The following is a 27,905-nucleotide window of genomic DNA, read 5'->3' as shown; positions in this document are numbered from 1 at the left end:
ATCCAAAATCCAAAGAACACCTGTGCTAATTTCAGGTGGGGTTATAGAAAGCTACTAGCGCAAAGGAAAGAATATGTCAAGATGCACACTAAGTGTTATTTAATTTCTAACCTTTGCTGGTGACTGTTTTCTCGGCCTCTTTCTTTTGTTCTTCCTCCAAAGCTTTCATTTTTGCATCATATGTCTCTGCCAGGGCTTTCCACTCGTTTCTGTTGTTCAGCAATCTTTCATACATTGGCTGAATTTCTGTATGGAAGCGTGAGAATTCCTGAAGCAAGCAATAAAAAGCAGCAGAAACTCAAAAACTGAACTGTTACTAAGGCTTCTAGTAGGGGGAGGATGTGACTCTCTTACCAAGTCACCAATCTTTCCCACTGGTTGTAAAACCTATTCTTTCCCCTTGTTCATTTATATATACCTTTAGCCCCATTTCTGCACTTGCTCCATGCCCGTGAAAGTTTGAACAGTAGGAGCAACATCACTTTTAAGCCCAGTAATTTTGGGGTAGATTTTTATCACCTGTCTGCCTCTCTGTGAAATGCCTCTGAAAACTCTGTAATGATGAACTACAGTGCTTGGTATATAATTCTATGAAAGCACTTCTCATTCCTCTTGAAGGCTTCCCTTGGCTTGCATCAACACTAGGGTCCTTCTCTTAGTTATGGTGAAGTTCTCTTAGTTATGTTGATCCATTCAACAGTGTTCCCTTGCACTGTTAATAAATACCTTCCTCCTTGTAAGTTTCTTCTTTTATTTCTTCCCATTCAATGTGGCCAGAGGGTTAGTGATAAACTGTCCCTTAATTATTCCTGTTTCCAAAAGTAGTGGAGTTTTAATTGCTAGTTTCCTTTCATAGGTTTCACCTTTCTTTTAAAGTAAAATAATGCACCATTAATTGCATCTACATAGGTTTGTCCAGCAGAGCTGTTTCCAGTGAAAAAGAATGTATTACAACAAGGACTGTCTGAAAAGGAACACTCAGTTTTGTTGCACTTTTGCAATTTGTTTCATCCAAGTGAGTATTGGGCACTAAGTGTGCCATGTTTTGCACACTTCCTAGAGTGTACATGTTGTTGTTGTTAGTTGCGAAGTAGCGTCTGACCCATCACAATCCCATGGACAACATTCCTCCAGGCCTTCCTGTCCTCCACCATCTCTTGGAGACCACTTAAGCTCATCTAGCCACCTCATTCTCTGCCGTCCCCTTCTTCTTTTGCCGTCAATTGTTCCCAGCATTAGGCTCTTCTCCAGTGAGTCCTTTCTTCTCATTAGGTGGCCAAAGTATTGGAGTTTCATCTTCAGGATCTGGCCTTCTAAAGAGCAGTCAGGTTTGATCTCCTCTAAGACCGACCGGTTTGATCTCCTTGCAGTCCAAGGGACTTGCAGGAGTCTCCTCCAGCACCACAATTGAAAGGCCTCAATTCTTTGGCGCTCAGCCTTCCTACCATTGGCAATAAGCAGGACTTCTGAGTAAATGCATAGGATTGGGGGGATACTGAGAGTAAGGTACTGTGGAAGTCAAGGAAACTGTACTGAATGGGGTATACTCCCAGGCTGGTGTGCACAGGGTGTGCAGTTGCCTAAATCTGGTTTTCTAAATCATATTTTAATATTGCCTCCCAGCATCCTTGGAGCAAATAGAGATGTTGGTGTAGAAAAATGTCACCTCTAATTCCACATCCTTAGCCTACACTCTTCAAAGCATCTATGGTCACAGACAAGGGGGTTGTGTGTGCCCTCTGCTTACCTTATACACGAATGTGCAGACAAAATCAATGAAACCAACTTGAAGTTTTGGGAGCTCAGCAGCTTTCCTTCGGTCCATCATAGGCTAGGAGAAAACAGCAATAACGTTTTGAAATCATCCTTCCTGAGTATTGTCTCTTTGCTATGCTCTAGTGTGGCCAGGAAGATCAAGCTAGAGTGATGCTGATATGTTCACACTCTGTTTTCAGTGGCTCCCATTAAGTTCTGTGGGACAAAGTTAAGAGCTACAATCAGCAAGACTGTTGGGGAAGGGGCAAAACTGGCATTTCTTGAAAAATGAGGTAATCTGTGTCAGGTTTAGTCCATACTACCTCAGAGGTGTTTCCAAATATTTCTTTTTACTGTCCTCCTAGATAGGTAAATGGTTGCCATTTACTTCTGTGGGGAAAAGGATACCATGCAGTAGAGGCCTGAGCTACTCTATATTTCTGACACTAGATGATGAGGCTTCCATTTACATGATCCTATAGTCAGGAGCACAAGGTGTCTTTGTAATATATAAGCTCATTCTTCTCATCCCATTTCTCTCCCCATTCTCCCCCCTTGTTTGTTTATTAGATTTTTAGCCCACCCCATTAGCCACAAGACTCTCAGGGCGGGTGATGATAATGATGAACATTTTGCTATTCATCAGAGAAGCTTGGAAGAATAGGTTGGACACAAGGGGCTTTTCTACATGAGTCTGTTAATGAACTGTATCTACTTTCAGTTGTCACACAGAACTGAGATCTGAGCAATACATAAGCCATTTTCCTTTTTCTGCTTTTTGGCTATGGAACCCCTGGGTGGCAGTGTGGTCTAGCAAAATAGTGCATATATTCAAAAGGAAACCATGCTTTCTTTCACATTCATAGATGAATACTACATTTTCCCTGCTCTTAAAAAGGAAAAAGTGTAGTAACTGCTGATTACACACAGAGGTGAAATTGGTGGGCCATGACATACTCTGCAGAACTCATCAGCAAGCATCAGTAGGGAATGCTCAGTACACAATTTCTTTATTTAGAAAAGCCCAAGGTAGCCTTGCCCTTCTCAAACCTGGAAGGAATACTTGGAGTAAAGATGGAGTGGAGAGAGCAGAACAGATGACTTGGTGAATTATTTTTGGTGGTCAACTTACGATAGGCTGTTGCTGAAGTATAGATCTCTCCATATCACCCTGTTCCCAGAATTCAGCTGCCACAAGCAGTGCCACCTGTAAAAACACACACTAAACCTTGGGATATTTTCATTTTAGGAGCTTGCATCCTGGATCAGAAATGCCCTTATCAATATCACTGCTCACTTCAGAAGCTCTCTGTGTGTATAAAACATATTTCAGTGGTGATTTCCTTGCTTCTATTTTTTGCTTCCAGCTTTTATAGATTAAATCATGATACATCAAGGAAGTCAATAAAAAATCTCTGCAGACTAATAGAAATAATATCACATCTTGTGTTTGGTTTCTTATTAGACAAGGCAGACTCCCTTAATCTGAATGGTGTTTTTCATATTAAAAAAGATATACACATCATATCTGTTAGGCTGCCTTGCATTTAAATTTTATTGACAGCAATACAAACACACACATATATAGTAGGACCCATATATCCTCAGGGGATAAGTTCCAAGCCCTCCAGTGAGCACCTGAAACCACAAATAGTAGCCACCTAGAGAACTTGTGGATAACATATAAATTTAAAAATAAATAAAAATAAATATACTGTACATTTAGCCCTCCACATTTGTGAGGATGAGGGGTACAGGACCTCTGCAAAAGTAGAAAACTGTGAATATCTCTATAGAGTCATGTGAGTGAGGCTGGCTAGTGCTGAGACAAATACTGCTGCATCCCCAAAGGGCGTAGTCCACAGTTCTTTAGGGTACCAAATCGCACAAATAATCAAATTTAGAAGAGTTAAACTCATGAAAATTTACTTTTTTTAGACTGCAGCCAACCACAGTTAAGTGAAAATGTGGAAATTGAAACAGCAGATACAAGGGGTTTACTGTATATACAAAAGATTCAGCTTATGGAGGACTACAAGTGAGTGGGTGGAAGAAAGTTAAATATGAACAGCAGCAATAACAACACAATTGCCCCCCTTTCCCCACTGTTAGTATTTGGCTTGTTGAGACAGGCATCTGTCTTCTGGTCAAGTCATTTTGCGAAACACTGTACGGAGCTGTGAGAAAACAAGTTTTTAAAATTGCATGCTGAAGAAGCCTAGGACTATGCCCCATGGTAAAGAGCAGCCACTCCATATCAGACATCTGACCTTACTCTGTATTTCCCAGGGCTTTGTGATAGCAGACAGGTCACAGGCAGTCATCATCATGGCCCTGTGGACGGAAAAAATGAAGGGAGGGGAAGAAACAGGCAGGGGAACTGTGCAATTGCATTAATCCTGCTCCAAGGGCACTTTCCAGATAGTCCTTAATAGCACCACTGCTCTTCCTCATATTCATCAAATATTGCAGGGGGCCCAGACAAAAATGTATTCTACCACTTTCCCCACCACTTTCCCCATCTTTTTTCCTTGCCATAAAAAGAACTGGAAAAGAATTGCTGTGTTTCTGTGTAACACTTTCTGATGATGCCCCGGTCTGGTACTGTTATTTTGTGCCAAATAAAGTTTGCAAGAAGCCTTCAAAGGCTACAACAATAAGAAAGCATCAAGGTTGTCCAATCCAATAAAATGACGAATCTGAAATTTTGGATCATGAGAGAACTGCCGAGTAGGATGAAGGGGCATTTAAACCCAGACATAGAGTCATCAGAGCTGGCGGTCATTGCACAGCAAAATTTTGTATACATTTTCTTATATCATTTTACTTTAGATGTTTTGTTGTTATTGAGTTGCAACTGAATGCAGTAATCTATCATGTGACCAGTTAATATGGTTGTCTCTTTTGACCTTGTACCAAAATCCCCTTAATCCTGGGTTTATAGTTCTTAGCAAAGGCTTAGTGGCTGTGTGAGCTTTCATGCCTATTTTAAATGTACAAGAGGCCCTACATAGTGCAGCCCACACTACTGTAAAGCGTTGCTTTAATTCCTTAAGATGCAAGCCCATCAGGAGCAAATTAAGCATGAAGTTGCGGAGTGTGCAGTGGCTAGAAATGTCCTTCAGGGCTCTATTTTGAATCCTCAACTCCAGCTTGAAGGTCTGCTGGACCCTAAAGGCGGCAGCCACACTGATTCAGCTAACCCAGCAGGATTACTAAGAAGTTTGTCCTGCTCTGAAATGTGTCTCTTCCTGGGAGAAAACCATTGAGGCCAATTCAGTCGCCCAGGGAAGTGCGAGTCTTCATGGTTCTCCGACTGGGATCCTGATTCCCAATGATTCTTTCCCTGCTTTTTGCACAGTGTATGCAGAATTGTAGTGTTACACTCACTTGCCTGCCTCCCCAGTATATTACCAAGAAGCTTGTCTTCAAGGGCTACTCACAAATAATGTATGAAATAGTATGCTTTTTTTTTTTTTTTTTGCTTTTAATCACCATTCTTCATGTGTTTGGGCAAACTTCTTAAAAAATTCACTTACATGATAATCTCTTTTCTTGTGGCTTCTAGAGACAAATATTCAACCCACTCTTTCTCACTGTTGTAGGTTTTGGATTCATCCACAATTTTCTGAAACATTGTTCTCTTTCTTTAGAAAACAAAATTGTAGATAGAAAAAAGTTTAAACCTATTTCTGTCTATCAGGTTTTAAAGAAATTCATGTTAGCAACCCAATACTATGAGCAAACACTTTTGTTTCTTGCATTTTTAACCATACTGCTTCAACCTGGTTCAGCCAAGGCAGCTCACTTTGAATTCAAGGATTCTTAGGATGATATGAAATTAATTATGTCAAAAACCATATATAGTTGATTGAACACAACGGGATGAAATACAGATGCAGATTATCAATAAAAAATCCAAAACAAAAGTTTAGTCACAGGATTTCCCGATGTGACACAGCTCACTAGTCACTTGGGCACTTTGCGTGTTCCTGGATCCAAGAAGAAAGCCAAAGAAAAATGCCCTTGCTGTGGATTTTATTGAGTTGCTCTGTATATTTTTCAGAATATACCCAAGCTAGCCCCTGCTCCTGGGAGCCAAGGGAAAGAGGATGAGTGAAGGTCCAATTATCCCAGTGAACTTCAAGAAAAGGATGCATGGGCATCCTTATCTCAAAGATGAAGCAAGGAATTCACAGTGCCTTCCCATCCCTCACTGGTTTTTCATAGCAATGAAACCTAATAAATATCTGGGGCTACACTTAATGCCTTTGCTAAGCACTGGGAACAGTTCACACTTAACTCTTCATCATAAAGTCTTCTGGTGCATCCCAGTAAACATACCAACCAGGTTCTTTCTTGAAGAGGAAGAGGAGACAAATTGCTTCTCCTGTTTCTCCCCTCCTTCTGGTCCATGATCAAGCAGCAAAAAGCATCACTATAAACAAGAAACCACCTTCACCCTTTCTGCCAGGACAGCTGTACTGTTAGGCTGAAGGTTAGTGGCTGCTCCAGGTAGAAACTTCCTAAGACAGCCTTGAAAGGAACAGGGCACTAGGATTTTTTTTCTGAGGCTGCCTGGACCCACACTGAACACTGAGGGAAGGTTTTCAGACTGTGTCATTCTATTGCTCAGTCCTGTCCTTGATTTTAACTTGCCCCTCTTTAGTCAAATTGTTTCCCATACAAAGAACTGTGTGTTTCTGCTTATTTTCCTCCAAAGTAATTCCTTCAGCAATTTTTTGTGAGTTCTGTTTGCTAGCAGCAGCAGGAGGGTAGTTATTTCTGGAAGCAAAAAGTCAACAGAAGGGTATTTCCTAAGGCGACCAAGGGCCCCTGAGATACAATTTGCTCTGCTTTACTTGTTTGCCTCTACTCAGAAAGGAAGGAAGGAGCTCAGCCATTCTGAATTTCTGTAGCAAATGCACAATTACACAGCAATTGTAATGAATTACTTTTGTTACAAAAAATCTAAAAAATCAATAAATAATAAACTTACTTGAAGTACAATGCTAAGTCCGTAGCAATAATGGCAATATCCATCAAGTGAGTCACATGCTCAAACTGCCTCCTGTTGAGATTCTGATAAATATTCAGGGACTAAAAGGGAGAAATGTATAGACCAAAGCAGAAGATTAGTACTTGTTTGCCATATATTGTCTTGAAAATCACCAGTTACTTTCCGTAATAGTTTGCCTTAATGCTGTGTGTTGGTTCTTCATTCATAAAGCAAGAAGCTGGATATATAGTCTACTAGTGCTGTGCCACACATAGAAAGGACAAGTAAAATTAAAAATATATATTTATTGAAAAATGTTTATATCGCCCATCATCACCCTTTGAAGCGTGTAATTGAGGTATGCAACTTTCCAGATGCAAAGTGAAGATGTGAAGGGCATGTTGCATATGGCATTGACGTCGATGGGCTTAGGCACACTTAGTTCCATGCTGGGTTGTCACCCAATTCTTCTAAATGCTTTTGAAGCAGCAAGAGTGGTGGACAGGCACGAGGGTGCTCACAAGCAAATGTAGCACTGCATTCTCACCTCCTGATAGGAGAACCTCTGTTCAGGGCCAGTCAGGGTTTCCACTAGCCTTTCCAGTTGCCCATCTCAAACCCAGTGCTGCTCTATTTTCCAGCTGACGGTCAGCAAGGGATGCCTGTCAAGCCTGCTGACTGCTCATGGGGCTGCAGCTTTTGCAGGAGTTGACATCTTTGGTTTTCTTTTGAGATAGGAGTTGTTGTTGTTGTTGTTGTCGGGATTCCCCAGTGCATGTGAATACCTTCTTTTAGTTTCTCAGTTGACCCCCATTTTGGCTGTACTGCTGTAGTGCTTGAGTCTACTTGAGGCCACTATTAATGGAGTGAGTCTAATATTTATTTCCTTATTTCTTTATATCATGCCTTTCTTCCAGGTGGCTCACATAGGTATAGGTCATTTAGTTATGGTCACAGAAAATTAATAAACAGATTAAAATAGCAATGCAAACATTAAAACACAGTTTTATTTGTCAGCACCTCATCGTGCAGTGGAAATTCAAGGATTATTGGTAAAAACTTGGTGCACAAGGCCTGGGCGGTTCAGAGGCTGTTGTTGTTACGTGCCATCACACCGTCTCCAACTTACAGCGACCCCATGAGTCAAAGTCCTCCAAAATGTCCTGAGTGAGACAGCCCTGTTGAACAATTCTAAGTTCAAGGCTATGGCTTCCTTTATAGATTCAGTCTATCTCATTTTTGGTCTTCCTTTTCTTCTGCCTTCAGTTGTTCCTAACATGATTCCTTCTCATGTGTCCAAGGTATGACAGCCTCCGTTTGTTATTTCTGCTTCAAGGTAAAGCTCTAGCCTAATTTAGTCTAGGACCTGTAAGTTCATTTTACTGTCAGTTCAGGGTATTTGCAAAGCTCTCCTCCAGCAGCTTGTTTCCAACGCATCCACTTTCCTCCTATCAGTTTTCTTTACTGTCCAGCTTTCACAGCTATACATTGTGATTAGGAATGTGATAGTATGGAAGATCTTGGTCTCCAGTGAAACATCCTTACACTTGATGATCTTTCCTAGGTCCTTCACTGTTGCCCTTCCAAGTCTCAGTCTTCTTCATATTTCCTGGCTGCAGTCTCCTTTTCAATTGATGCCTGAGCCGAGGTATGTGAAATCTTTCACGATTTCTTCACTGTGAACAGTTTGTAATTCTTCTGTGGTCATATTTGTTTCTTAATATACACCTACTTTTGCACTTCCTTTCACTTTCATCAGGAATCATTTCAAGCCACTGCTGGTTTTTTTTTTTTTTTTTGCCAGTAGTATGGTATCATCTGCATATCTTAAATTATTGTTGTGTCTTCCATCAATTTTCACTCCTGCTTCAGATTCTAATCCAGCTTTCCTTATGATCTGTTCTGCATACAGATTAAACAGATAGGGAGATAAAATACACTTTTGTCTGATGCCTTTGCCTATAGGAAACCATTCTGTTTCTCCATATTCTGCCCTAAAGTAGCTTCTTGTTCATCAGGACATTCAAGTGCTAAGGCAGACCATTTCTTTCAGAAGCATCCATAGCTTCTCATGATCTACATAGTCAAAGGCTTTGCTGTAGTCTATAAAAAATAGACCGATCTTTTTCTGAAATTCCAGTGGCCAACATATATTAGCAATATGATCTCGAGTGCCTCTTCTTTTTTGGAATCCAGTTTGGACGTCCAGCATTACTCACTCCATGCAGGATAGTATTCTTTGTTGCAACACTTGGAGCATCATCAGAGGCTACAGAATTGGAATCTGGTGTAATTCACACCCTAATGTTGTCATGAAGTTGTAGTATGACTCTAGGTAAGTTAATTTTAGTCCTCAGATTACTGTTGATAAAATGGTACCAGTCGCAAAGCTATATGAAAGGAGTGTTTTGAAGGCCAGATTCAGGTACCGTCTGAAAACACTTCTGTACACAGACTTTCTCTGGCTTGTAATTAATATACTGCTGCTTAAGTTTGCAGTTTTTGCATTGCTTTTTAAAAATTGTTGTTGTATTTTAATTGTTTTAATAATGTGTTTTGAGGAGGATTGTTTATATTTTTATATGTAAACAGAGTAGAGAGTTTAGTATATTAAAGGCACAATCATATGCAAGTTTAGCCAGAAAAACGGCTTACAACTCCCAGCATGGTCCAATGGTATAGACCATTTTTCTAACTAAACATGTAACTGCACCTGAAGTGATATATAAGGAGCTTTTTGTGTGTATGAGTGTTTTATATATATAAAACTGTAATTGGTTTTGAAATTTTAAAAGGGTGCTTGTGTCCACCAAAGAATCAGCCTTAAAAACCCAAGATTTTCTTATGGTACAATTTGCGTCAATGAGTCAGGGGCAAAGAAAAAGCTGAATATATACTATTCACTGATTTGAAATATTTGAGCAACTGGAGGACATTATGACTCTTGGGTCCAGCATTATTTGTGCTTTCTGGTTACAAACCAACTAAATTCAAGCAATTCTTGAACTCTGAAATCAGTGCCACTTAACAATGCTTTGGAAGTGTAACCTCCTCTGGCAGAGTTCAGGCCTGGTTATTCTTGAACTGGTGTATGTATTGGACCCATCATTCCTATAAAAGAGGATAAAAGACTTTGGATGAAGAGGAAAAGGCAGTACCCACAGCTGAAATGCCAAGGCCAAAAACAAGCAAGGCAGTCACTGAGGATCAGACAGTTTCTGATTTTGTGGGAAAGTTGAGTGTGCAAGCAGCTGATATGGAGTGGGTGGACCTAAGGTCATCAAACTGAGAACCAGTTCAGAAGTATCTGATGCTCTCAGCAATTGGCCCTGAAACAGGAGGGCCCACCTTGAAGGGGTGGTTTGCTCTTTTCAGTTTGAAAGGGAAGAAGGATATTACATTTGGAGTCAGCTTCTTCTCAAAAAGCTGCATTTCCTAATGAGCAGTATTCTAACATCACTTGTTTCTGTTATTGACTGCTGAAATCCTTTTCATTTGTAGCACAAGGGCCAGCCTTGCAGTCATAACATAACAAATCCTTTTTAGGTAGAAAGCTTTTGTCCTCCTCTGCTTGGAAGAAGGAGAAAGGGAAGAATGGTCAGGATATTAATACCCTTAAATGAAGCTACTGTATGAAGTAGATAAGGTGAGGTTCCAAGGGAAATAGCCTCCTCTCATCTAGAAACTTGCCAGGGGGAAAACACTTCATGGAATCATAGGGTTAGAAGGGGCCAAGACGGCCATCAAGTCCAACCACCTGCTGGCGCAGGATGCCAAGTTACACCATCCCACTCAGATGACTGTGTATTTTCTTCTTGAATGTCTCCAGTGTGGGAAAGCCCAAGACCTCTCTTTGCAAATGGTTCCACTCTCGAATTGCTCTTCCTCTCAGGCAGCAGCACACCTGAATGATCTTGTGTTCATTCAGTAAAGCCAATTCAATAAAGCTTCACAGGTTGCTGTTTTCAATTATAGGAAAAACTTCAGCCTAACATTTTTATAGCCAACCGTAATTGCTAAATGGATAGTTAAGAGAATGTTCTTCATTCAGCACATAGCTTAACTGTGCAATTCACTTTCACAAGGTGTAGTGATGGCCACTGATCTGGATGGCCCTAGAGTGGGATGGAACAAGACATCTGGACAGTGTTACCAAGGGCTGCTAGTTCTGATGATTATTTGGTGCCTCCGGTATCAGAAGCCATGTGCCCATGTACACCAGGTGCTAGGGCAGGAGGAAGGTGTTGCACTCCAGTCCTGCTTGTGGGTTTCCTGGGGACAACTGGTTGGCCACCATGTGGACAGAACGTTGGGCCTAGATAGCCCTTGGCCTGATCCAGCCAAGCGTTTTGACAGTGTTAATATCGGAATATAGATGCAAATGCTTATTAACAAGACCTGTGATGATAAGCCATGTGATAGACAATTGTGTGGAAATCTATATATAAGGGTAATTCTGATTTCTTTTAAAATCATTTTGGAAAATGGATGATGTATTATGAATCCTGCCTGTGCTAGTTTGGGCACAGAGATTACCCCTCAGAGAACAGCACAATCCTTTTGCAGCATGTTCAAAGGGCTTCACATTTTTCTGTTCATCTCAAGAAAAGGGTACTTCTAAAATGAAAAATAATCATTCTGGAAAATGGTATCATGAATGATATTATGAATCTTTCTCTATCTATGCTAGTTTCGGTACAGACATCTCTCAGTGAGCAGCCCATCCTACCTCACAGGATTGTTGCTGTGAGGATAAGACTGAAAGCAGCAGGAGAAGAATGATATAAGTTGCTCTGAATTCTTTGTAAAGGAAAGAAAAGGGGAGGGGGGAGACAAAAGACAAATAAATATAATAAATAAATAAATGAAGGCCTGCTCATGATGCTTCACATTTTGCTGTCAGTTAGACAAGAGCCCTGAGGCATCGAGCCAAAGGCCTGCCTAAACTGGCATCCTGTTTCTCACAGTGGCCATGACATGCCTCTGGGAAGGCCCCAGGTAGGAGATGCTCCCCAGTGACAGGCATACAAAGGCAAGTTTCCTCTGGCTGTGATGGTGGAATGTGGCCATTCTAGCAGCAATTCTTACAGACTGGCAACAGAGAAGGAGAAAACAGTTGCTCAGAGAGGGGCTTGGAACTTCGAGCTCTTCTGTACCCCAGAACTGCAAAATGTGGCTATGCTGAAAGGTTGTTCTGTTTAAGGCCTAAGGAAGCTGGATATTGTTCTGAGGTATGTCTTATGTGAACAGAATGCATATTAGCAAGTGGAAGTTGAAACAGTCTGTGCATGTTGTTTGTTTTACTGGTGCCGTATTAACATGGAACTGAATAATGAAAGAAATCACAAAGTGAGTACATGCTGCCTATCATAATCTGAACTGGATGCCTTTCTTGCCTTTTGGGAGAAAAATTCTTCTGCACACCCCAAACTTGGAAAGAAGAGTGGTTTCTGACACATTATATTATTTTCTAATTTTAGCCCTGCACAGAGTAGTAAATCAGTGCTTAAACTACTAAATTATCCGCAGAGCTTTGGTTGGTATCCTTTGCAAATTACAGTTTCCTAGAAATAAACCTGACATAAATTAAACCAACCCTGACAGGAAAAAAGTGATCACAAACCTCTTCTGAGAGCAGAAATTTACCAAACTCCAAGTGGTGTCTCTCAAGAATTGATGAGCCATGAAGTTTTGCTAAGGGATGTTGAGATCTATAAGCAAATATTTTAGAACAAGGGAAAGGAAAGGAAAGGAAAGGAAACCAGACAGAGAACAATTAGAACAATGCCAAATGCTTAAAGAAGAATAAGTACATCTCTATTATGGTTGGACCAGTAGAACAAAAACAACAGTCAGCTTTTCCTTTTTCTTTTTAAAGCCAAAGAGCTGAGGTCTCACTGCAAATAACTTGACAGTGAAAACTATGCACAAAATGATTGTGACTTTGAGCAATGATATATATACTTACACGACCAGGATGGTTTACCACAACTTAAAACAAAAGTCATAGCTAAAATTGCAGATTGCAAGGAAAGCACACAAATACGTAAAATTCAGGAATTATTGGAAGGTGTACTTCAGGAGTGCAGAACCTCAGGTCCAGGGCCAGATCAGCCAACCAGAGAACCCCAGGGGGATATGTGCCCTTTCCCGGCCCCATCCTCTTCCCTAAACCACCAATTGTCTGATGGTTTCCTGGCTCTTATGCACTTTCCTTCCTTGTTCTAAAAGCTATATATGACTTTAGAAAGGCTTAGTTACTGGCAGTAAGTGCTTTAAGCTAAAAATATTCTGGTACATTTGCTGCTGCCACTTCTTTTCTGTTTTGTATTTTTGTTTCAGCCCTTTCTGTCTTCAGCTCTACTGGAATGCAGCCCTGAGCTCTTCTCCAAATTGGAATTTGGCCCTTGGGTAAAAATGATTTTGCACTGCAGGCATACACTTTAAAAGTCTGTACATCACTACACTGCAAATAATGTGTCTTGGGTACTTTGTAAGTATAATCCTTCATGCAATGACAATGAGTTCTGTGTCTGTGCAATGACACAGAATTCATGTGCAGAAACCTTTTAAATGGCTTTTAAAATGTTAAGATAAATTTATGGACGATAGATAGCCATTGTACACATGGTGGGTTTTACAGAGTTTCAAAATGAATGGGAAATATGGTTTTGGAGCCAATTCAAAGGTGTGCATATGACGTGTGGTACCCTTCCTCCAGCACTAGTAGCACAATATGAAAATAGCTATACCACTGTTTTGGGTGGTGTGGTCTACCAACACCAGTTGATTTGTCATTCAGCTAAATGACTGAGTCAACAATTATATTCTCACCACTTTGGAAAGGCCCCACTGGAATTTTCTGCTTCAGACCTATTTGGGCCACCTCTGGAGAAGGCTAAGCATGAAAACACTTCTTGATGGGTCAGATGAATCACATACTACTTGGCCAGCAAGGGAATGGAGCAGGCAGGAAAGTATTAACTCTCCTTCCCCTGAAAAGCATGGTCAGCTAGGTGCAGGCCTGCATCCTTCCTAAAGAGAAGGAATCCCCCTGAGACTTGGCTCCACTTTTCACTGAAGTGCAAGGTTCTGCACAATTGAACAGGCACTTGGACGTTTATTTATTGTATTTCTGTGCTGCTTTTTCCTTCCAAGAAATTCAAGGCGGATTTCATAAATCTCTCCCTGAGGTTTTCTCGTTGGCTGATCTGGCCTCACAACAACAACCCTGTGAGGTGGGTTGGGCTGAGAGTCTGTGACTAGCCTGAAGTCATCAAGTGAGCTCCATGACTGCATGGGGACAAGAACCCGGATCACCTGGGTCCCAGTCCCACACTCTTTACCACTGTACCACACTGGCTCTCAGGAGAAGACATGTGCTTCTCAAAAGAATATGTAAGTCAGAGGAACTAGAACTGAGATGTACGATCTGTAAAATCTGTACAGATTTTTAAATTTGGGGTGGGATAGGAATGGAACTTATACAGAATCAGATTCAGCAGGGAAGCACACTTACTGACTGGTGTGAAAGTGAGACAGAACAATTCCTCCTGTATGCAGAAGAATAATTTTAAGCTTTTGAGATGACCTAAAGATGCATAGCTTTTAAGAGAGAACTACCTACTTCATCTGATAAAGATTGTTGGTTCCTCGGTGATCGATATCATGGCACAAAGCAGCAGTCACCATAGTAAGTGCTTCGAGATCCGTGTAGTACCGCTTCAGATTGCCTGTCTAGACAGGGCAAAGGTCACATGGTTTGGTCAGTGTTTTTATAGGAACTTCAATCCCCTCTGCTAGTTACTAATAATCAAGACTGTACTTTGCCAAGGAGGTTCTGAAAACTTAAATGCTCGAGCTTTCAGTAATCAGCATCCCATTGTATTTTGCACTTAGCATTAACCGGAAGTGAAAAGAATAGCACTTCCAAGCCAGAAAACTTACACGAATCTGCCAAGGAAAAGATAACTTCATGTAGAAAGTTAGCATGTCAGGCAAGAGGATCCTAGCCTAGCCTTCATCTTAACATATCTGTTTTCTGTGCGTACACAGTTCTTTTTCTTGGAGCAGCATTCAAATATCCAACCCACACAAAAGTATCCTAGAATAATATTGTCCAGGGGAAAATTAGTATTTGATTCCACTGACTGCAGCCCCCCAGACTCTTTTGGATTAATGGGAAGATTTGAGTCTAGAAATTTAAGCATTCCATAAGTGAGAGTGAAGTCAGGAAATATTGCCTAGAAGCTGCTGCAGATACATTCATCTCTTATGCAAGCAAAAGATGAAGAATTGCATGACTTGCTTTTTTAATGAGCAAATTTTCAGGTTTGTAATTTAAGGATAAAGACCCTAACTCAAATAAGAAGGCAAGAGTTGTAAGAGAAAACAGCAGTTCTTCTACACTGAAGCAGTGACTGTCCACACAACATGATAACGCACTGTGGCTTAGCATGTTGTGCAGATCGGGACCCCTTCCCTCTACGCATGCCATGGCTTGTCCTAGGGATTGTTTTAACCATGGTGGGTTGGTGTGCAATCCAAATCTGGGCAACTGTTCCCATCATGTGCATACTTCTGATAAAGTGAACATAAACTAAGATGCACCTATATTGGCACACATTGGGAGCTGCAGGCAAATATTTAAAACAGGTTGCTACCATGGACAGTTCCTGCGAAACACTGCTTGGGCACTTTGAGGGAGCTGTCAGTGGCTGTCAAAACTGAGATCACAAAAGCTGGCTTTCTAGGTGGAGACTGTAATCTCCAAACAAAAAGGATAAAGAGGAAAAAAACCACAGCAAGCCAAAAGCAGCTTACAGACATGGCAGGGAGTGGGGAATCAAGTTGGTCCTGCCACAATGTCTCCTGGGATGCCCCCGGGAGGACCAAGAAGGAGGGATGGGGTGAATAATCCATAGAGAACCCAGTCATCTGCCAGGCATATTGTGGACGGTTCACAGAACATCCTTCCATGGCTCTTTGCCAGGATGGGTTGGAGTAAGGTGCTCATGTGCCCAATGTCTTGGAGAAAGATGCATGTTGAAAGAATTACCATGAGAAGTGTGAACATGGTTTGTGCAACGTTGAAGCCATGGCGCCAGTTGTGATAAGTAATCCTTCTGTAACCTTTACTGACAGAATAGATAAATCTTACCAGCACCTGTGAAAACAGAAGTGTTATGAGCACAGATTTTCCCATCTTTGTGGGAAAAACAACAGACTGGTGTCATGAAACCACTCAAAATCTCTCTCTCTCTCTCTCTCTCTCTCTCTCTCTCTCTCTCTCTCTCTCTCACACACACACACACACACACACACAGAGAGAGAGAGAGAGAGAGAGAGAGAGAGAGAGAGAGAGAGAGCGCGAGCCGATTCCTTCTGGCAGAGAGATTTCATACTTAAAAGGTTCGAAACAGCTGCCTTTCTTTCTAAAATACCACACATTTTATTTTATTTATGTGTTTATCTGGAAGACTAACATCACCACCTACTAACCAAAGTTTTTAAAGTGATTTACATTTATTGAGAATGTAATAAAATGGATGAGAATGATGAAGGAGGTGTGCAAGTATTCTTCCAAATCTTCAGACGATCTGACTGCTAAAGAACCACAGACCCAAGTTTCCACACCATTTTTCCAGGGCGCAAGGAGAATGCTGGCAACATTAAAAAAATATTGATATTCTTTCAGCAAAAGCCACTGCAGGGAGAGCCCCACTTCCCACCCACAAACATGTAGATTTTTCCTCTGATGACATGCAGACCTGGCTCCAAATCCAGCACTGATTTCTGCCCTTGAGGCACACTTTTGGCTTTTGTTTTATTTCAGAGAGTCAGCTTGTTTTCCCCGTGAAGCATTTATTTGGTGCTTTGTTTAAAACTTCAAATGCTGTTCTGCATGATGGTGGGGAAAGATCTCATTATTGTCAATTGCTGAATGCTGCCTCTGGCTCCCTCTGAAGTCTAGCTGGAAGGTCAGGTTGCGATTCGGATCAAGGAGCCTCATCATACAGATGGCTGATGGACAAAGGCTCCATGCTGTCCATGCAGAACAAACCTCATCCACAAAAGCTTTGCACAATGCAGGGCCACTAAGCAAAAGTGTCATGAAAGAAACTTGAGATAAAACCTGCTCTTATTGCCACAAACCTCCTGGTGCAAACTGAGGGACCCACACAACCCTGCCCACTGGCTTGTTTGTTGCCAGTCTCTTAGAGCTCTGGTCTATACAGAGTTGGACCTCCCTTTTCACTGAACATCTAACCTTTAGATCTCTGATTCCCAGCACGTCCTCTTTTTTCCCCGGAGCTTGCATTCCCATGGTTTCTGAGGGCCCTGTTTGTTCTTCAGCTGAGAAATTAGTGTGTACCCTTGATGATCCGGCAGCATCTTCCCCCTCCTGCTCCTCCACCATTGTCTTAACACTCATCTCCAAAGGTGTGGGGCACAAGCCCTACATTAATAGAGACGGCCAGTCTGCACTCTGCATGGGTAGCTTCTTGTGGAAACAGGAAGAGTTGGTTGCTTTGGAGCGTGAATCAGTTTGCACAAACATAGTTGAGTGCATAACCAAAGCAGTCTCACCAGCAATGGTACCTGTTTTCTGATAGGGATGACTGGAAACAGTGGCTGCTAGACTGAAGTTGTCACTTACCTCCTGCGGAATCTGGAACTTTTTCACCACTCCGAGTTCATAGTACATCTGAATGCCACATTTCACAAGCTCGAGTTCAGTCCTTTCCAGATCAGAAAAGTGGAAGTCATAGATTTCAAACTGTGCAGGATCTGGAAGCTCTGTTTTCTGGAGGGAAAAAAATTACATTTCCTGGGATAAGTTCCACAGCTGAAGCAACAAGCATTTTTCCTTCAGTATTTTCTATGTTAACATGCCTGTGCACAATTGACATACAGATAGGAGCCATCATAGCATACGATCCAAAACCACAGCAATATGCATGCACATGATCAAGAACATGCCTGAATCAAGCCTCAGAGTCACGTGCCCCCCAACTCCCTCTCCCACTTCCGTCTCTTCCTCCTGTGCAGGCAGAACAAAGACTTCCTCAGAGTTCAGTTTCACTTTCCCCTAATCTTGGTTTACCATTTTGTGCAAACCAGGGATCATGGTTTATCACAAACTCTGGATAAACAAGCTTTCGGGGTTGGGAAATAAAATTGTTTCTGCCATCTTTGGCCTATTCTTAATAAAATTAATCAGCCATAATGCATGAGAGTTCTGCACTTTAGACTTATAAACTATTGCGAGAAGAATATAAGCCAATGGCAAATCACACAGGAACTCACTAGGATTTCTGCCAGCTCTTCCTCATCACATTCAGTCACCTCTTTGCCAAGTTTCTTTCGAGTTGGCTGTGGAGACAAATGTGCATTAAAGGTAGGACTCTAAGCACTCATTGATGGACCAAAACATTTTGGTACATGAGGCAGAGAATCCAAACTGCAACCCCACAAGCACACACACATTGCTTCCTGTTAATGATCTCTTTCAAATGTTTAGCTTAGAAAAGAAGCAAATAAGAGGAGACATGACAGAGGTAAGGAGACCTTTTCCTTCTTTTCCCATAATAATAGAACCCGGAGGCATCCCAACAAATAAGAGAGAGAATATACTTTAAAGGTCATACCAGGATTGCTTGGATTTCATCCTTGCTACATTGCACATGGTAGAGCACCATATCCTGTGCAATATCCTTCCGATTCTCCAGTTTATTCATCTTATCATAAGTATCAGTATTGAGCACAGACCAGCCAAGAAATTGCGTCAGGGACTTGGAAAATAAAACGGAAGTCACAGAAACAGTTGAGCAGGAGTTGACCCATCTCTAACACCTAGATCACCATTATTAATAAGCTCAAATAGTATTCATGATATGTATTCATTTTGCTTCAAGTTCAGGGAGGCTAATCTCATGTATGAAAAGCAGACTGGCAATATCACAATTTTTAAGAGGACAGCAAAATACAATAAAACATTGCAGAATTTAAAAAAAAAAATACAAAGAAATTTCTGGAGGAAAAAAATGTATGTACAAAGACACAGACATTAAAAACAGAACCAGCAGTTCTGCTTACAGGCTTACAATCTAAGAAGATAGAATGGGACTTTTTAAACAAGGGGAGACCAACCATTCAAGATAGATATGGGCACTCAATGGCCCTCGTTGCACTCCACCCAAGATGCCATTTTAAATTTGATTTTTGGCACCTAGGAGATGTGGCAGCTGGCAATGGCCCCTGAATATCCAACAGCTGCCCCAGATTTAAGAAACAGGCTTCACCTTATTCCTCAGGTAATCTCAAATAGCTATTCCTTTGCCTGCTACTACTTTATTTATGACTCTTAAGGAAGCAGGACTCTGCCAAATAGGCTGACTGCTTATTCCTACTGTTGAACATATTGCAGAATTGTGTGAGCATTCATTGCAACAACTGCCTTTCAGAAGATACATGACATATTTTAGCTCCAGTGAATCAGCCTACCTCCATTAGGGTTTCATCCTGTTCATCGAAGGGCTTTCCATCTTTCCGGTTGTAAAATGTAGCAACACCTACAATTTCTTCCTTTTTGTTTACTATTGGCATGGAGAGGACATTTTTGATGGTCCAGCCTGAGTCATCAACAGGTCCTTCCTTAAAAGAGCAGCATGAGGGCATGAAACATGTTAAGTGCTTTCATGCATGTCTCAATACAAATAGTACACTTCATTTATTTAGCACTTTTATATTTCATCTTTTAGCCGCACAACACTCTAGACAGTTTACATAATAATTTGCATCCACAAACTACTGATAGGGGCCTATCTACATCCAAAACTTAAATGGACTTTAGTCATCCCTTCTTGGCAGGGGGACCCCTATGAATAGCCATAATCACATTCTTGTCATACCTGAAATGTAAACATTTCATCTGAAGCAGCATTCATAATGTTGCAGATCTAGAAAATGGCAGAGATGTTTTGTTAATATGCACACAACTGTGTGCTGATTGTTTTGTCATCTAAACTCAAAACAGAATTATTTAACAACTTAGTTGAAACATTATGGCTTGTACACATGTAAAAGCCTTTTCCTTTGAAGACCACCTAGGTCATACTTCAGTCTACTTTGAAGTTTTAGACACTTCCCATATTTTCAAATACAGCCTACTTATGTTGGTAGTCATACATGGCTCTTTAGCTCTTGACCAGGTATCTTGATGAGATATGAAAACATGTACATATAAATACTTACAAAACCAGTTTCTGTGACATAAGTTGGGAGCCCACTTGCTAGTGCCCAGTGATCTGCCTTAGGATTTCTGAATGGAAAGGAAAACACATGAAAACACTGATGAGATGGGCTTTGGTTACAGGGGAAATTACAGAAAGAATTATTATTTTTTTGTTTGTTTTCAAAAGTAATTTTTCCTGATATTAAATCAAAGGGTGAATTGGCACCATGTGGCAACCCACACAGCATATAAACATGTTCCTCATGGACCTGCATCCATGATGCAAGTTATTCATGAACTCCAGCAGACAATCACCATGGGTTGTCCCCACTCCTTTCCCCTCAGCCCTCCAGCAGGTATCCTGGGGGGACTCGATGCGTGAAGCTACTTTGTCTCCTTCCCTTGCTCTGTTTTTGGTCACCGCCGCAGCTATTTCCTTTTTCTCCCCATTAATAATCTTTCCACAGTCTCTGTCAGTGACAGCCCCTGGAACCCCCTACAAACTGGCTAACTGGCATATTGAAGCAGTCATCACTTGTTGACCACCTTTTAAATTTTTTAGGCACCAGAAATGGATGCAACTATTTTCATACTTTTTTCAAAAGGGCGTTTGCAAGTGTGCTCGTTCATATTTGTAGGAGACCAAAATGAAAAGTCTTGCCTACTCTGTGTCGTGGCGAATGCCTCTTGTCAGAGTTTGGTAGGTACATAATTGACTCAGGGTGCAAATAGTTTATTTTGTTAATTTGCTTCTCACTTGGTAGTGTCTAAGAGCAAGCTGTCAATGGAAACACAAAGCCACAAAAAGATCTTTGCTGTGAAAAGGGAAAAGTGTATCATCCCCTTCACAGTGAAATCCTCTAGTTTTTAAGTGTAAACCTGACAGTTTTCAAAGTCCTTCAGTTTATCCACCCTTTTCAGAGCACTTGATGAGCTCAGGAAAAGGTAAATGAATTTTTGACAGCTGTCAAATGAAAGCTTTTTGTGTGTGTTGAAAGTAGCCTGTTTCACTGGGCTAAGCAGGGTTTTCTGACAGAGAAATATGCAGCCATGAAATCTGCCTATTTTCATGTATACAAATATTTGTTCGCATTTCTGGCAGCTAAAAACAATTGTGAAAGGGAGAAAAGATGTGGAAACAACCGAGACCGAACCACTTCAGTGCCTCTCTTGGGCATTGCTGGAGGAAATGTCACTGCCTCCTTTTACCCATTTAAACAATCACCACTGCCACCACCCTGGGAAAGTGCCCTGTTGCCTTGCCCTTTGTGGTTGGCTTCTTTTTTGCAGACTGCCACATCAGAAACCACTTGATGCGCATCAGCCCTGAGCCATGTTTTGGCAATGGCAGCAGTCCATTTGTATAGTGACTGAAACTATTCCTAGAGATCCTGAGTCACACCCCACCCGGAATAATGCAATATGTTCTACATGGGCCTATCCTTGTTCAGCCTGTCCAGAAGGCTGCAGCCAGGGCTGGTTATAGGAAGCACAGATTACAATGGCTCCACTGGCTTTTGCTCCCTTTCCAGGCAGAAATCAAAGTGCTGCCTATGACATATAAAGCCCCATTCAGCTTGGGATCAAGTTAGCTCAAGGCTGCCATCTTCCATATGAACCTTAAGATCTTTGGGGAAGGCCCCTCACTAGAGACTTTGTTCTTTAAACACTATATCTCACAGATTCTGTACACTTTCTTGTGAAACACCTTTGCAGTCTGCCCAGTGTGATTTGACACTATGCCCATGAGGTTATTTCATTGTACTTACGGGATTACTTTAATTTCTTCCTTTCCATGTAAAACATAATCAATAACTTTATAAAAGACAATCTCCTATAAATAGAACAGAAATGGAAGTTGACATTTGTAACAAGAGAGCAAATTGGGAAAGGGGCTCTAGCTCTGCTATGGGAAGACTTACTCTGCCATCTGGTGTTTGAGGCCCTGAATAAGGTGGAACTTCACCCATTAGAACTGGCCAGAGGTCAAAGAATTCCTGGAAAAGTAGACAAATGTAATCACCCAAATCAACCAAGCTTCACATGCTAAAAGTTGTTTTCTCGTATAATTTTTATTGATGCATCTTTTGCCATTCACAAATATCTACAGTAAACTGGTAAACATCACAAACTGTTTTGCATTTTACTATTTATTTATTATATTTCTATCACACCTTTCTCCCATTGTGGAACTCAAGGTGGCTACATGCCTTTCTCAAGTGGTCTCCTCTCCAAGGTCAGGCCAGGCCCGGACTTGCTTAGCTTCAACATGGTGGATGCCTTATGTGCCTTCAGGCCATATAATGTAGGATTATCAGGTTGGCATTCCCAGACTATTCTATAGAAAGCAAGTACACTTCCACTGTTACTTGGGAGCGGCTGGAAAGTCCTAATCTGCTTAGGACCCTAGCTTACCTTGTGTTTGGTCATATCCAGAAGGCCAACAGAATACCTTTCACAGTTCAAATATGCTCTCACTGTGTAAAGTGCTTTGTGAAATTGTCTCTCAATGTCAGTCAGTTCCTCAAATACCTTATTGGCAGACCAGAGCAAAACCTGCATAATAGCAAACCAAAATGTCAGTTGTCCAGACAGCCTACCAGATACAGGAGTACCATTTCTGATTCCAGGCTTGGGTGCTGCGATGAATAGGTTTAACTTCCAAAAGGGCAAACGAAGGGCAAACAGAGCCAGGAAACAAGATGCATCAGGGTTTTAGACAGTGCAGAAATTGATATGCTTGCAAGTAACGAAGCTGCAACAATCTGGTGCGTGAGTGTGTGTGAGAGAGAGAGAGAGAAAGAGAGAGAGAAAGAATGATTGAGAGAGAATGATTGAGAGAGAGGAACTTCCATAGAATGGGTGAGGAACCTCAGGCCTGGAAACTAAATCCATCCGTCCAGGTTTCCCCAGATGGGCCTATCCCTTCTTCTCCAACTAGCAATCTTTAAGTATATTTCATTCCATCCCCAATGCCTTTGGCCCCACCTCTTTGTCCCCACCCTCCACTGGAATGTGGCTTCTAAGAGTTTCTTCAAAATGGAATGTGGCCCTTGGGCTGGAGGGTGTTCCCCACCCCTGTTGCAGATGGCTGGCTCCTAGTGCTGATGATCAAGAGGGTATTTTTTTTAGCAGGGAGATGTCCTTCCCTGGTCTGAGTGAATCTTAAAACCAAAAGGGGAGGGAAAAGACAGATGTAGCCCTCTTCCATGTGACCAGTGGTCACAGCAAGTTCTTCACCTGTAGGATGCATTCAGCTTCATTACTTGACTTGTATGCATGTATACTAGCAAGAGATCACTCGAATGAACCTTAAACTTGTTGCTTCCTTCTTTTACTCCCATGCTTTGGGTGGGGTGTCTGCCTTTAAATGGTATGTGTTACGTGTGTTTAAATGCACATATGCTTAGTTTAAACTGCTCCTGCCACCTCCCCATAAAAAGGGAAGGTTCATCTGAAGGTGTTAGCTAATAGGTGCTCAACAGCTTGTTCCTCTCTATCACCCCAATTTGAAAAGGCCATTGTTAAAATAGAAGGCTATTTATCTAATTAAGGTCGAACCCTGAATAAAAGTAACAAAACCATCTCCAAAAATAATTTCCCCCTTACCTGGCCTCTTCGAGTTTCACAGTTGTGAAGGTAGCTCAAATGATAAATTTTTAAGTTCAAAGAGGCAAGATTGAGATACTTCAGGAAAAGCTGCGAACATAAGAAAGCTGTGATCAGTTCATCAATGCATGGCAATGCTATAACATTTATAGACAGAGTTTATCGACAGAGATCTCCCTATAGGTGACATTCTTACTTTTTCATCTGCAGTGCTGAAATATGGACCTCCGACCTTATTCACAGCCATGATCACTGCAACCACATCCTTGCCATTCATGATTGGGGTTGCCAGGATGTTCCTTGTGGTGTAGTCAGTGAGTTCATCTACAAACTTACTAAAATGATGGCACTGGTATAAAAAGAAAATTAAAAATCAAGTAGAAGTTCATTTGAATCCCCTAAAGAAATGGAACAGAAAAGTTAGCTTTTCTTCTCTCCACTCAACCCAGAATATCAGAAGTACATGAATAATATTTGTTTGTCCTTTTTATAATATTTCAAAAATTCTGTTTCAGATCTTGCTGCCCTGTTATGTAGATTCTGTCATCAAGGTTGGCAATGAAAATGGAATGAGCATTAAAAGGGGACAAGAGAAAGCAGGTCACACTCACCTGCCAGCAGGTGAGGGTTGGGGACGCCTAGAAAAGATTCATTGGAGTACAAAGTTTAGGTTAAGTTGAGGTGAACTGATAAAGTTTGCAGCTGGCTGGAAGGTAGGAAATATTCCTGGAGACAGAATCAACTGTTTGGATTCCTTATTGCTTGTCATACTTTTGGGAATGACACTGCCTTCCTGTGCTTCTGTAATACCCCCATTGCATGTATACTTGTAAATAAAGTCTTAGAGACACCACAATAAACTAGCCATTATCGCAAGTAAATTACAGAGTTAAATCTGACTAGAATGCCCATAGCTAAAGACAAGGGAGAATATAAAGCTGGTACAGCTAAATGGTTTTAGTTATCTGTGGGATAAACTATTTGTTTGCCATGATCCATGATGAGCAAATGATCCAGTTATTAAAAGAATGCTTATCAGTGATGTAATCCTAGACAGCATTTATGGATTGTAAGGATTTCAGATTAGTAACTCAGACTGCAGTATGCAGGCTTGAAAAGACACAGTCTGGATTTTATTACTGGAAAGAAAGTGTTCATTGTTTTATGCCACATCATGGAGCAAACAATCCTTGCTTTGAGAAATACTGTTTTAAGATCAGTACCATTACTTTTCCATTGCTCAGAGTGCACACTGCATACATCTGATTATGAATATAAATGTGTAGTTTCAGTCATACTCCCTGTCAGAGGCCAGTTTTCCCCTCTTCTCCTTCCAACCAGATCAAGAATTGAGGTTTCTTTCTACAGTGTTTATTATATTAATAACAGGCAAGCCTTGTGATACAAAAGGAACAAAAGTCACTAACAAATGACATTCATGAAATTAGAAGGCCTGCTAATTAGGGAAACAGAGCTCATTTGAAGTAGTGGATTCCACACTTAATCTCTTCCCAGCCAAAAGAAATAAACTCCCCCTTCAGGGTTGTTCCTACTGCTTTTGGTCCAGGAGGCAGGAACATCAGATACCACTCAGTTAGCCTGTTCATTTGATCTGATGCCAAGCTATGGTGCGGGTCATGTTACATCTGCCCCACTCTGCTTCTCCCAGTTCCTCAGTGTTTCTCCCATAAACAGTGTTTCTCCCCAGTTTCTTGGCTTTTCACTGGGCCTGCTGGCCTTGACATTTAAACCACCCTTTCTGACCCCTCTTCTTCTTCCAGCTCTGACTCAGATTCTAAGGTAACAAACCGGAGAATCCAGCCTAGTCCGTACATTTCTATCTTCATAGTAGCACCCCTAAAATTGACTATTCAAAAGAGTAGTCTTGCAGCCATATGAAATTACTGGTTATTCCTTTGGCTATTCTTCCTTAGTTCTTGTTAAACTTGCTGTTGCAAACCACTGGCTGCCACCACCAGCAGTGCCTGCTCCAGGGTTTGGAGGACTGTTGGGTGAGACACCTCTGGGGAACCCTTCACTCAGTGATTCTGCTTTCTTGCCAGCATGGTCCCCAGCTGCTCTTTCTCCTCATTGCTACCTCTTGCCTGATTGAGAGGAGGGAGCCAGGGAGCAGGCAGGCCTCTCTCCTGGCCCTTCTCCTCACCACCACCACTTTCTGGGCCAGAGTGAGAGGCATAGACAAGTCAGTTGCCATGGTGGAGCACAGATAAGGGGAGCCAGGGATGCTCAAGTTCACTAAGATTCTCCAGATGCCATTTTAACGCTCAATTGGTGTCACTCTTAGCAAGCTGTTTTCATTTCCTTTCAAAAGGGGATGAGTGCATTGGGAAAGGGGAAGGTGCATGTTTTCAGGCACATTTTTCAAAACTGCACTCACCCATTTTTTAAATGCATCTCTTAAAGTGCCCCCCCTTTTTTTTCAAAATGCATTTTTAATGCAATCACAAGTTGGGAGAACTGCAAAGTTCTTACTGAAAAACATATGCACCTTCAAGATTACAAAAGCAGGTGAGTTAGAATGACTTGCTAACTGCAACAACATTCTCATACACCCCTGTGGTGGAGAGGAAGGACGACTCCAGGGGATTTTGTCAGTGCACCCCTGCTAGGATGGGGACCCCCAATAGATTCCTGTCCATCCCAGCCCTGACCAGCATCACTATCCAAATACAGCAGGCACCGTGCAAAAATTAGACACTGATCTGCTCAGGCACTTCTATTTGAATAGCCCCAGCACAGGGGCACCTGGTTAAAGAACCAGTGCCTCTTCCCAATGTAAAACTTGTGCAACCCTGTTCTTTGGCAACAAATTAGGCAGCTTTACCTCTCCAACATTCTGGATGTTTACCGTCTTCTTGGTCTGAGCAACGTGCCCAACCACACCAAGGTCCAATGGGAAAACAATTTCACAGTCAGGGGGCACCAGGCATTCCTCCATGGTGCTCTCCTTATGAACATTGAAGAGCCGAGTGGCAAGCTCCGGCGTGCTGTTCCGCTGCCTGTGCATGAAGAGGCTGCAGCGGTCCGCATGGATCAGAACGCTAATTCTTCTTAGGGTCTTGAAGACCACCTTCTCCATGTTGATGCTCTCTTGCATGTCTTGTATCAGCTCCAAGAGCGTTTCGCTGTCATCCTCCTGGCCCGACCCTTCAAAGCCCATAAAATCTTCAGAAAGTTGACCCGAGCTTGGCATTGCCCAGGAGGTCCCGTCCAGCATTTTCTTCTCGAAATATTGCTTAGTAAAATCTGGATTGCTATCCAGAAAAGTTTCCACTTCGTCTTCTTTAATACTCATGGCAAGTGATTTGGAGACTCGTGTTTTGTTTACAAAATTTTGGTTCCAGAAATACTGCTGTAGGGTAGAAGAGAGAGACAGTCTTTCATGAAACAATTATCCATCAACAGGCTAATGTCCAGGCTGAGCATGTGGGATGGAGGCAAATCTTCTCAAGCAAACAGATTAGATGGCCTGTTCCATAGCTGTAAATAACTCTCTCTTCTCAGATGTTAGTCCAGCTATTATAATTTGTTATTTGGAGGGATTGGTTTGCTGCCATACACGGACTGTGTTATGTTCCTCATTTTCACAGCAACTTATGTGCATGTGATTGTGATTCCACCCACCCCAGTTGTGTCCCTTAAGAGTGAAGATATAAGCTCTCTGAAGCCTAATTAAACGAACACTGCTCAGTTCTAATCCTTAACTAACCAGGGGAATATCTTATTATTCTTGTTCTCAAAAGGAGGGGGTATCAAATAAAACAAACTAAATGAATTCTGTAAAGGGGCTGGTACAGAGTGCCTCAGAGGTTGCCTTTACCTCAGCAAAGAGACAGATGTCCTTTAGCAGTGGTTCACCTCTGTTTTTTGTATTGGGGCGATTAATTAGAGGAGGCAAATTACCAGCTACTTATGTTACTGTTGTTGTTTTTCTTTTAAATTATAGACACTGTGTGGATGTTCTGCTTATGGTAAAAATACCCTGGGCCCACTTTGGCCTGGGTGTTTGATGTACTTTGGATAAACAGTCATAGAGCACAGATGCATTAAAAACAACAAATACCATATTTCTTGAAGTACAACTTCCCCGAGACTTATTCAAAACGGTGTTTATGGCCTCCAGGGGCAGCAGGGGAGAGGAAAAAGTACAAATTGTATAAGTTGTCAACCATGTTTATAGTACAACATGAAGCCATCTGGTGGCCATTTAGCAACCACAATAACTGGCTGGGTTTTTTTGTGGGAGGTGCGATCTCTTTCTATCATGAAGACAGAAGCCATGAT

At 41.6% G+C, this 27,905-nt stretch overlaps 1 protein-coding gene across 1 annotated transcript; it reads right to left on the bottom strand.

Moving 5' to 3' along the window:
- Window positions 1-106: 106 nt before the first annotated feature.
- PDE6B (phosphodiesterase 6B) lies at window positions 107-26,916 on the bottom strand. Its single transcript, XM_044443857.1, has 21 exons — window positions 26,446-26,916; window positions 23,797-23,949; window positions 23,601-23,690; window positions 22,407-22,547; window positions 21,914-21,988; window positions 21,761-21,825; window positions 20,012-20,078; window positions 19,669-19,716; window positions 19,262-19,411; window positions 18,406-18,549; window positions 18,065-18,130; window positions 17,415-17,561; window positions 15,813-15,920; window positions 14,382-14,491; window positions 12,378-12,465; window positions 6,755-6,855; window positions 5,295-5,402; window positions 4,026-4,089; window positions 2,888-2,962; window positions 1,748-1,831; window positions 107-268 (listed from the first exon to the last, which is right to left on the bottom strand). Exons 1-21 carry the CDS (start codon window positions 26,914-26,916, stop codon window positions 107-109), a joined length of 2,517 nt encoding a protein of 838 aa, XP_044299792.1.
- Between the last annotated feature and the right edge of the window lie 989 nt (window positions 26,917-27,905).

Source organism: Varanus komodoensis, unplaced genomic scaffold, assembly GCF_004798865.1.
Source record: "Varanus komodoensis strain SLA01 unplaced genomic scaffold, ASM479886v1 scaffold43, whole genome shotgun sequence".
NCBI lineage: Eukaryota > Metazoa > Chordata > Lepidosauria > Squamata > Varanidae > Varanus > Varanus komodoensis.
Note: the sequence above shows the minus strand (reverse complement) of the source record. Positions and strands in the feature narration are given on the sequence as shown.

Bases quoted from the DNA above. Each gene is read 5' to 3' on its own strand.
- PDE6B (XM_044443857.1), bottom strand. From the start codon at position 26,916: ATGAGTATTAAAGAAGACGAAGTGGAAACTTTTCTGGATAGCAATCCA. The intron at 6,856-12,377 runs GTTTGTGATCAC...TCTCCCTTTTAG, and splicing joins AATTTCTGCTCTCAGAAGAG to TCCCTGAATATTTATCAGAA. The intron at 269-1,747 runs GTAAGCAGAGGG...TGCTTGCTTCAG, and splicing joins TCTGCACATTCGTGTATAAG to GAATTCTCACGCTTCCATAC.